Raw genomic sequence first — 11,605 nt, forward strand, 5'->3', positions numbered from 1 at the left:
GTATATGTATAAAGTGTGTGTGTGTGTATAAAGGTGTGCGTGCGTCTCACCTCATCTCCAATGGAGTGTGTGTGTGTATATGTATGTATAAAGTGTGTGTGTGTGTGCGTATGTGTCTCACCTCATCTCCAATGGAGATGTTGGAGCACCTGCGGCCCTCCTCCCCGGTCTTGCTCACGCCGTTCTTGCAGTGGGAGATGTAGGAGATGGACACGCCTTCAGGAAGCTTACTGTTCTCAAGGATCACCTCAAACGACAGGGTCTGGGGGTGGACACAGAGAGAGAGAGAGGGAGAGAGAGAGGGAGAGAAAGGGAGAGGGAGAGAGAGAGAGAGAGTGAGAGAGAAAGGGAGATCCACATGGGGGATAGAGTTAGATATGGATGACATTGATGGATGGATGTGTGTGTGTGTGTGTGTGTGTGTGTGTGTGTGTGTGTGTGTGTGTGTGTGTATATATATTTGTTCGCGCGTGTGTGTGTATATTTGTGCGCGCGTGTGTGTGTATATTTGTGTGTGTGTGTGTGTGTGTGTATACTGTATATTTGAGCGTGTGTGTGTATATTTGAGCATGTGTGTATATATTTGAGCGTGTGTGTATATATTTGGGCATGTGTGTATATATATATTTATGGTGTGTGTGTGTGTGTATATATTTGAGCGTGTGTGTGTGTATATTTGTGCGCGCGCGCGTGTGTGTGTATATATATTTGAGCGTGTGTGTGTGTATATATTTGTGCACGTGTGTGTGAGAATATACTTACATTGATGGCATCAATGATGAGTTTGATGACATTGCTGGAGTTGGAGGAGAGTGTTCCCACTGCAGACTTGGGGATGAGGTTCTGCAACTCCTGTTAGACACACACACACACACACACACACACACACACACAAACCGTCAGCATACAAGCATAGAAACACACACACACACACACACACAAACCGTCAGCATACAAGCATAGAATAATATATATACACAAATATATATATATAAATATACACAAACACATAATATATATATTACACACACACACACGTCTTTCTACCTTGTAGACAGCCTCGAACTCATTGGTCACTGCAAAGATGGTCTGGATGTTGTTCTCATTCAGCTTCTGTACCAGGTGGGCTATGGAGGGGTAGTCCTGCAACAGGGACAGAAGCACAGGTCCGACACATGATATTTATGAATAGCCTGGCTTTATTAAACTCGGGCATCAATAGATAAATGCTCGTTCACACAAACAAGCGCTGTTAAACGCACAAGCACAAGAAGGCCAATAAGCATATTGAAATTAAATGATTCACATTGCAAAAATGTAGAGCTAGAGAGAGAGAGAACGGTGATGCTTATGAATAATTTGGATGTAGCGACAGGAGCCAAAAACGTATGTGCTGTAACAGTGTTAACCAGTGTGTGAAGAAAAAATCCCTAGAAAGATCCTGGAGCATTGAACTAAGTCTCCCCTAAAATCTCCAACTACGGTCAGAGACAGACAGAGCAGGAAAGGTTACCAAACGGAATGAAATAGCCCACACATTACACACGCAGGGCCGGATTAAGACAATGGGCTTTAGGGGCTGCAGCCCTGGGCCTCGCCACTAGGGGGCCTCAGGTTGCCCGATGTCGAGTGAGGGACCGCGCATAACGTTAGAAAAATTCAGAGTGAAAACAAAAATAATGCGCGAAAATGTCCGGTCAAAGAAAGCACATGCAGTCTATAAAGAAACCTGCAAATACTTTGGATTTCTTACTCGACTTGAAAAACTCTCCCTCAGTGAAATACGTGAACAAAGTGTCAGATTGCAGACCAAATACAACGCAGATCCAGCGGATGACTTTCCCGACGAACTAGCGCAGTTTGTGAATTTCTCCCGAGTTGCTCTAACTGACCCAACAACACCGAGAAACCTACTTTCATTAATACGGGAGAGGCATCTCCAAAGTGTTTACCCAAATGTGGACATAGCGCTGAGGATTTACCTTACATTGCCCGTTAGTAATGCCAGTGGGGAGAGGTCATTCTCCAAATTAGGAATTATTAGGCATAGACTGAGGACATCAATGTGCGAGGACAGACTGAACAATTTGACTTTAATGTCAATAGAGCATGCCATACTGCGCCAACTGGACTTTGAAGAGCTCATTGATGAGTTTGCATTGAGAAAGAGCAGAAAACGGGCCTTTTAATATCACTGATGTGATGATGGTGAGTCACATGTTTGTTCTATGTTAGGCCGCGGCTGCCAACACTCAACATGGCTCCATTATTGTAAAATTGTTTTTTAAATAGCTTGTTTGTATGTACGCTAATTCAAATGCTTTCCACCCTGGAGATGTTGAACTGTATATCTGACTGCCTGCCTTCTTGTGTTTGGGTTTTTGAGTAACCTATAATGGTCATTCCCTGGCTATTTAGCCTTGTTTTTGCTTAAATGGAAATATGTATACATTTACATTATTGGTTTATTATTGTCTACAGTGTAGCCTACTACACACATACATTTTGTCCTTGGCTTTAAACTGATCATATTTATAGAGTTGTTCTGTGGACGCTAAAGCACAGCTGTGTCAGTGCACCTGGCGTGGGTTTGTGTGCGTGTCATGAATAGGGTTGGGTTCCAATACAACCTACCCGGACCGAAATGCAACGCAGATTTCGGTGCCTGAGCCAATTAAACACGGTCGCTAGGCAGATTCCGTGGGGCACATGTAAAACTGCCCCAGCTCCCAACGTAAACTTTGTCCTGTGTCGCTCACGCTCATTGGTGTTTTCATAGCAACTGTCTTATGACAGTGAAGAGCAGGCAAGCACAAACAGAGCTAGCCATCAACCTTTTAACAGAGAAAATACCGAAAGGTAAACGGTCAAAAGTGTGGCTGTTTTTCGCACAAAAAGATTCAAACATTGCGACGTGCAGCAAATTCAACAAAATAATTGCGTGAAAGGAGGGGAGAGAAGACAAGAGTCAATGGCAGATCAGCAACCGAAGACTGAAAATAAACGGAGATGACAGCTAAACTACCAACGGTAGTCTCTTAAAGGAGCAGTACACATTTTCTCGTACTCAGTGTGTTCAAGTAACCAGATTAACTATAAACAAGATAGAAAAGATAGGTATAAACAAATCATAAAATGGTGAAATTTCATGAAATAAATGCAAACAAAATAGTACATTTTTGACTCCAAAGGCAAATATGCTCATATTTTTGCAAAAGGAGTTTGAAGCTGTTTTTTGTACTTATTTATATTTATTTAAGTATACTATAAGTATAAACTGTTGTTTACAGTTAATATAATGTTCATAGTTTGAAGTTAAAAAGTTTGAAGCTGTAGTTGGAAGCCAAGTGTTTTGTATGTATTTATATTTATAATATACTTTAAACAGTTAATATATTGTTCAATTTGAAGAAAAAAAATGGTCTTGGCAATAAAAAAAAGCCTTTCTTTAATGTTGTCAATCGTCGCTTTGTGCTTAAAAAAAAAAGTATCGGTTCAGGCACAGGTATCGTTTTAAAAGTATCGGTTTAGCACCGGTATCGGAAAAAACCCAAACGATACCCATCCCTAGTCATGATGTGCGTCGGGGCGATATAGGGGCCTCATCCTGGTAATTAGCCCCAGGCCTCAAACTGTCTTAATCCGGCCCTGCACACACGCTATGCCTAAATAAAACTCACGTTATATGCTACACCAAAGGAGGCACAACAAACAAGTCTTACCATCGAAGATCTTTTTTTTTCTTGAAAACTTTAAGTGCATGCCAACGTTCGTTATCAAACTATCTACATAGTCCAACCATCGAGGTTTAATCCATGTTGTTGTGGAGAAAGAGACTTGCATCAATCATATTTCATTAAAACTTCACACTTCTTACATTGGACATATCCAACAGCCTAATTAGAATCCACATCGACTACTAAGCAGAAATATCTCCATTCAGTAGATTTCCCTTCGTTTAGTATCGTTTTAAACTCTCCAGATGACTTCCTCCATGATGCCATTTTGCCACCTGTAATTGTGACATAAACAAATTCCCGCCACGGGAAGAAGGCTGTTATCCTAAATGATTTATTTTATTCTCAAAAATGAACTTCTGCATAATGTGAAGCAGACACGATGACTTCACTACTTATTAAGATATTTAAAATATGGAATGTTCAATGCATTATTGCGCTGATGTGTCCGAGCCCGACCCGAGCCCGATTATAATTTCTAAATATACCCGCGGTATCCATCCTCTAACACACACACACACGTAGAAGTGACTCATGGTGTACATGTTGTTCTCCAGGATAAAACACACACTCTCACACACACACACACTCACGTAGTAGTGGCGGCTCGAGGTGTACATGTTGTTCTCCAGGTGGCACTTGCCGTCGTTGGGCGGGACGATGCCCCCCAGCTTCCCGTCGCCAGCGAAGTGGAAACCAGCGTCAGTGGAGAAGACCAGCAGCCGAATCACATTCCTCCAGCCTATCTGATCCTACACACACACACACACACACACACATCAAAGTCACATTTCTCCAGCCTATCTGCTCCTGGGGGGGAGGGAGAGAGAGAGAGAGAGAGAGAGAGAGAAAATCACGTGCATGAGTCCTGGGGTGTGTGTGCATGCTTGAGTGAGTGTCTGCGTGTGTGTGTGTGTGCACAGCATGTGCGCTTAACTTACCCCACACACGGCCACCTGCATGATGGCATCAAAGCCTCCCTCGGTCGAGTCCAGGTTTCCAGAGATCTGCTGCTGGCTGACCAGGTGGTTGAAGTGTTCGCCCCGGTTCGTGAGCCTTAGCACGTTCTTGTAGGTGAAGTGGCTGGTGCAGTTCTGGTCCGTAATGCACGGGTTCACCGAACCAAAGCCTAACAACACACACGTGTGTAAACTCACAGTGTAAGGGTCAGTGTGTAGAGAGTGGATGTGTGTGTGTGTATGGTTGTGTGTGTATGTTTGTGTGTGTATGTTTGCGTGTGTATGTTTGCGCGTGTGTGTGTGTGTGTGTGTGTGTGTGTGTGTGTGTATGTTTGCATGAGGTGTGTGTGTGTGTGTGTATGCGTGCGTCTTACCAATCCTGAAGTCGGAGGTGATGGACTGCATCTCGCGAATCAGGTCCGTTCCCAGGTTCTTGACGTTCTCCAGATCGTCCTTCATGGACCAGCTGAGGTCCATCAGGTAGTACAGGTCAATAGGGTAGTCCGCAGCGTGCTTGTACTTCAGGGTGAACTTTTGAACCTCTCCTGAAAACAGGACCAGACCCAGAATCCATGGTTACATATCTGTGTGTGTGTGTGTGTGTGTGTGTGTGTGTGTGTGTGAGATGTAAAGGGGTGTGGTTACCTGATCGCAGGTTGAGGTTGAGCTTCTGAGGCTGGATCCGGGTGATCTCATCAGGCGTGAGTTTCTCGTGGGAGTCCTTGTTGCGGTAGGTGAGGTTCTTGTTCTCCGTGACCTTCAGGGAACCGCGGGGGTTCTCAATGCTGACCTTGGCACAGTCCCTCTTGATCAGGGAGTCCACCTCGTCACAGCGCGCAGATGTCGACTCACCCTGCTTCAGGAACTTCTACAACAGAGTAGAGTTGGCAGGGAGAATGCAGACAAGCAGAGGGTAGAGAAAGGAGAGGAGTGTGAGTGACAATGAGTATGCATGTCTGTGTGTGTGTGTGTGTGTGTGTGTGTGTGTAGAGCACAGAACAGATTCTCTGGTATTTTCTGTTTGACGTACACAAGACCAACGGCTTCGTCCTTACGCCCCAGCCATAGTGCCAACATTAGCTTCTGCTCTCTGTAGCCTTCACATTAGCTTCTGCTCTCTGTAGCTTTGACATTAGCTTCTGCTCTCTGTAGCTTTGACATTAGCTTCTGCTCTCTGTAGCTTTCACATTAGCTTCTGCTCTTTGTAAAGATGACGTTAGCTTCTGCTCTTTGTAAAGATGACATTAGCTTCTGGTCTTTGTAAAGATTACATTAGCTTCTACTCTCTGTAGCTTTGACATTAGCTTCTGCTCTCTGTAGCTTTCACATTAGCTTCTGCATTTTGTAAAGATGACATTAGCTTCTGCTCTCTGTAAAGATGACATTAGCTTCTGCTCTCTGTAGCTTTCACATTAGCTTCTGCTCTTTGTAAAGATGACATTAGCTTCTGCTCTCTGTAAATATGACATTAGCTTCTGCTCTCTGTAGCTTTCACATTAGCTTCTGCTCTTTGTAAAGATTACATTAGCTTCTGCTCTCTGTAGCTTTCACATTAGCTTCTGCTCTCTGTAGCCTTCACATTAGCTTCTGCTCTCTGTAGCTTTCACATTAGCTTCTGCTCTTTGTAAAAATGACATTAGCTTCTGCTCTCTGTAAAGATGACATTAGCTTCTGCTCTCTGTAGCCTTCACATTAGCTTCTGCTCTCTGTAGCTTTCACATTAGCCTCTGCTCTCTGTAGCCTTCACATTAGCTTCTGCTCTCTGTAGCTTTGACATTAGCTTCTGCTCTCTGTAGCTTTGACATTAGCTTCTGCTCTCTGTAGCTTTCACATTAGCTTCTGCTCTCTGTAGCTTTAACATTAGCTTCTGCTCTCTGTAGCTTTCACATTAGCTTCTGCTCTCTGTAGCTTTGACATTAGCTTCTGCTCTCTGTAGCTTTCACATTAGCTTCTGCTCTCTGTAGCTTTGACATTAGATTCTGCTCTCTGTAGCTTTCATATTAGCTTCTGCTCTCTGTAGCTTTCACATTAGCTTCTGCTCGTTGTAACTGCCCAGATAGGAGGCATATATTAGTAGGGATGGGTATCGTTTGGGTTTTTTCCCATACCGGTGCTTAACAACGCAGAAATATGAGCATATTTGCCTTTGGAGTCAAAAATATATTATTTAGTTTGCATTTATTTCATGAAATTTCACCATTTTCAGATTTGTTTATACCTATCTTTTCTATCTTGTTTATACTTTATCTTGTTATTTGAACCCACTGGGTACGTGAATTTTTACTGCCCCTTTAAGAGACTTGGTTTAGGGTTGCTGGCATCTCCGTTTAGTCTTCAGTCTGCGGTTGCTGATCTGCCTTTGACTCTTGCCTTCTCTCCCCCCTTTACACGCAATCTTTTTGTTGCATTTGCTGCACGTAGCGATGTTTTGAATCTTTTTGTGTGAAATACAGCCACACTTTTGACCGTTTCCCTTTCGGCATTTTCTCTGTTAAATTGATGGCTAGCTCTGTTTGTGCTTGCTCTGTGAAATGCTGCCTGCTCTTCGCTGTCATAAGACTGTTGCTATGTAATCACAAATGAGCGTGAGTGACACAGGCCAAAGTTTACATTGGGAGATGGGGAAGTTTTATATGTGCCCCCCGAAATCTGCCTAGCAACCCAAAAAAGTATTCATACAGATCGTACTCAGACAGATCTACGCCACTAACGTTACTGCTCGTTAGCTATCGCTAGTTTTGTACTGTTTTGGAACCAGCGTCCGTGTTTCATGTTGCAGCCTGAAATAATTCCTGTTTATAAGACAACATTTTACGTAAGTTTTGTTCATTTAGCTGCATGATTTGTTGTTGTTATTTATTTCAATCGGCTCAGGCACCAAAAGGAAGCACCGAAATCTGCGTTGCATTTCGGTCCGGGTAGGTACCGGTTGTATTGGAACCGGTGCCATATTGGAACCGGTTCTCGGTACCCAACCCTATATATTAGTCACTTTTAGTTTAACTGGATATCAAGAAAATAACATAAAATGTCAGCAATTCCTGTAATTTCTAAATCATATCTTTGTGTGTGTGTGTGTGTGTGTGTGCGTAGTCTATTTAAAATATTAGCCGCTAAACAGAAGTAGTTTATGGAGTACACATTGAAATAAACACATTTTTTGAAGCAAATGGCAAAATAGTGGGTCTTTTGTCTGTAACTCACCAGCGGACCGCCACGAAAGCCGATTACTTAGCACTTTGTTAAGCCAACATTAGCTTCTGCTTCTTGCTAAGCAAACAGCAGCTTTGTGGATGACATTAGTTTGAGCTCCTCATTGTGGCGCTCACTCTCTCCATCCAGACCTACATGCCTCTGCTCTCAGTCTGGACTGCTCTGGTCTGGACCAGACAATAACGTGTGTGTGTGTGTGTGTGTGGTACATGCTTCTGCTCTCAGTCTGGACTGCTCTGCTCTGGTCTGGACCCCAACTGGAGTTTTATTTAGTTGAGTATACTATACAGGGTGATTACTCAGACTCTGGGGTGTCAAACATACGGCCCGCGGGCCGGATACGGCCCACCAGGGGGTCTAGCTCGGCCCCCCGATCAACTGTGATCTGAAGTTGTAAATGATAAACTGAAGTGCAGTATTGGTGGAATTGCACTTGTTTTTCTAAATACATTTCAAGGGTTTTGAATCAGAATGTCTCTTAAGAATATGGAGGTTTTGTAATCTTTTGTAATTGATCCAGTAATTGCTTCAAAAACAGCGTAAATGCGATGTCTGGCAACAGCGCCCGCCGCTCGCTTTGTGACAAGTTTGACGTCAAACGCGTCACAAAGCGAGGGGATCTGCAGAGGAGAGCCCAGGCAGATAAACAGTGGGCTGATGTCTAACTTTTTGGTCTTTATGTTCATAGTTTATTGTAGAAAGACCTTAAAATAGGGTTTATCATCCAAAAACCTTTACCAATGATTTAAACATAGAGAAATGTTGTCGTTATGTATATGTTATTGTGCTATGATTTTACTGGTCACTTGAGATCAAAGTGGGCAGTATGTGGCACCCCTGGCTTAGAGGGAGTGTGTGTGTGTGTTGTGTGTGTATGCGTGTGTGTGTGTGTGTGGGGGGGGGGGGGGGGGTGTGTGTGTGTGTGTGTATGCGTGTGTGTGTGTGTGTGGTGTGTGTGTGTGTGTGTGTGTGTGTGTGGTAGATAAGCCAGCAGAGGACACAGGATGTGAAAGTCTGTTGAGCCAGATCTGGACCAGACAATAACGTCTGTGTGTGTGTGTCTCTGTGTGTGTGTGTGTGTGTGTCTGGCAGGACTTACAGGGTTCATACACCAGCCGCACTTCTCTCCCACCACGATACACGCTCCACAGGACTTAGCATTGGCTTTGATGCACTCATTCTCCTCTGCAGAGAGACAGAGAGAGAGACAGACAGGGCTTAGCATTGGCTTTGATGCACTCATTCTCCTCTGCAGAGAGACAGAGAGAGAGAGAGAGACAGACAGACAGACAGGACTTAGCGTTGGCTTCGAGAGACACAGAGAGAGAGACATTTATAGACAGACCGACATGTCATGCAAAAGGACATCCAGACCGACAGACACACAGCACAGACAGACACACAGACTCACAGACACACAGCACAGACAGACCGACACACAGATGAAAGATTTGGGCTGCAGTCATGCAAAAGGACATCCTGTGTCAGCATCTCAAATGGCGGATACAGTGATATTAGATCGAGATCTGAACTCTCGTCTCTCAAATGAGTGCAGATTCTCCTGCATGCCACTCTAACGAGACACAATTAGCCACACACACACACACACACACACACACACACACACACACACACACACACACACACAGGATAGTAGGCTAGACTACTCTACACTCTGAGCTGAACTGTGACAACATGCTTCTAACAGACCAACATCAAGCTGAGGAAGAGACAGGGAGTCACGTGACCATCGCGAGTTATGCGGTAGTTTTCCCAACACAGCGGTTCCCCCTATATTTTAACATTTTAACCGCATATTTCAACTTTTGGTCGATTGTATTGTTTTTCTAAACGTTTTCAACACACAGTGATGGCGACAACATTGAGGAAGACGGCTGCTAAGCAGACAACTTCTCGTTCAGTCGACAGTGAAGAGCTAGCCGAGCTAGTTAAGCTAGCAGTTGCAGAAGCTATCCCTAAATTCGTGGATGATGTGGTGGCTCAACTTTCAGCTGAAACGCAAGCCTTGGTGGCAGGGCAGAATTTAGGAGCAAGATGGTGGAGGATGTTCGCTTTGCTCCAGACTACATTTACATTTAGCAGACGCTTTTATCCAAAGCGACTTACAACACATTTTTACATTTACACTGATGGCACACTGCACATCAGGAGCAATTAGGGGTTCAGTATTCTTGCTCAAGGACGCTTCGACAGGGAATTGAACTAACAACCTTCTGATTACTAAACGACTTCTCTACCTCCTGTACCACTGTCGCCCCAGACCACAGCACACTTCACCCCAGATACCAAGATGGCGCCGCGGATGGTCGACACGGTGTTGCGCTCTCTTGTGCTTTTTATGTTTTTGTTTATTTGTACGGTCTTCTGCAATCCTTCTACGATTCACAGCTACTGTATATAGCCATTCCGCCTTGTATATATTTCTTAAACTTCTTAAGTTTAAGAAGGCGGAGGCCCAGCCACTTTCTCAACACTCCACAAGGGGAGCAAGCCACTTTCTCAACACTCCACACTCCACATCAGGAGCAAGCCACTTTCTCAACACTCCACACTCCACATCAGGAGCAAGCCACTTTCTCAACACTCCACACTCCACATCAGGAGCAAGCCACTTTCTCAACACTCCACACTCCACATCAGGAGCAAGCCACTTTCTCAACACTCCACACTCCACATCAGGAGCAAGCCACTTTCTCAACACTCCACATCAGGAGCAAGCCACTTTCTCAACACTCCACTAGAGGAGCAAGGATTTCATTGTGTCTCGCGATGGCTAAATCTTCATTCGTTCTTTTCTTTCCAGTAAAAGGTAAAAGAGTAAGGTATTTACTACTTCGTCAAACGCGTCAGAAAGCGAGGGAATCTGCAGAGAAGAGCCCAGACAGATAAACAGTGGGCTGATGTCTAACTTTTTGGTCTTAATGTTTATAGTTTATTGTAGAAAGACCTTAAAATAGGGTTTATCATCCAAAAACCTGTAAGGTAAGGTATCCAGTAAGGTAAAAGAGTAAGGTATTTTACTGTATATAATGCGCCCTGATTGGGAGTGTTCAAAGCCAGGAGCAAAGCAGACTACGTGTTTCTCCCTAGTGATCACTTATGGAAGTTGTCATGGCAACATTAATAAGGAAGTTGTCATGGCAACATTAATAAGGAAGTTGTCATGGCAATTTTACCCCTTCGTTTCGTCCCTCCTTTTTTTTCACTATGTTTTTCACCTTCAAACTCTTGACCAAAGTGTTTATTTATTATTTATTTATTGTTTTGTCATTACGCAAACAAGATAAACAAGCCGGTGAGGAAGGCTGGCTCCGTGGTGGGAATAAATCTGGACAACCTGGAGGCAGTTGCGGAGGAGAGGACGAGGAGGAAGCTGGATGCTATCCTGAGGAACCCCTCCCATCCCCTCTATGACGAGTTAACGCAGATGGGGAGCACGTTCAGCCACAGACTGATCCCTCCTCGGCACACCACAAAGAGAAAGACGACACGCATACAGACAGAGAGACAGACAGAAATAGAGGCCTGACTGACACACAGACACAGACACAGACAGACAGACAGACAGACAGACAGAGAGAGAGAGAGAAATAGAGGCCTGATTGACAGACAGACAGACAGACAGACAGACAGACAGGCAGGCAGACAGACACAGACAGACAGACGGAGAGACAG

General features: G+C 44.2%; 1 protein-coding gene across 1 annotated transcript; it reads right to left on the minus strand.

Moving 5' to 3' along the window:
- Positions 1 to 121: 121 nt before the first annotated feature.
- LOC122132601 (integrin beta-1-like) lies at positions 122 to 5,564 on the minus strand (the record flags this gene model as incomplete). The annotated part of the gene is made up of 7 exons (XM_042707270.1): positions 122 to 262; positions 763 to 852; positions 1,048 to 1,143; positions 4,331 to 4,489; positions 4,679 to 4,866; positions 5,071 to 5,241; positions 5,342 to 5,564. Coding segments are annotated over 7 exons (1,068 nt in total), but the record flags the coding sequence as incomplete, so codon positions are not given.
- Between the last annotated feature and the right edge of the window lie 6,041 nt (positions 5,565 to 11,605).

This window comes from Clupea harengus, unplaced genomic scaffold (assembly GCF_900700415.2).
Source record: "Clupea harengus unplaced genomic scaffold, Ch_v2.0.2, whole genome shotgun sequence".
Classification (NCBI taxonomy): domain Eukaryota; kingdom Metazoa; phylum Chordata; class Actinopteri; order Clupeiformes; family Clupeidae; genus Clupea; species Clupea harengus.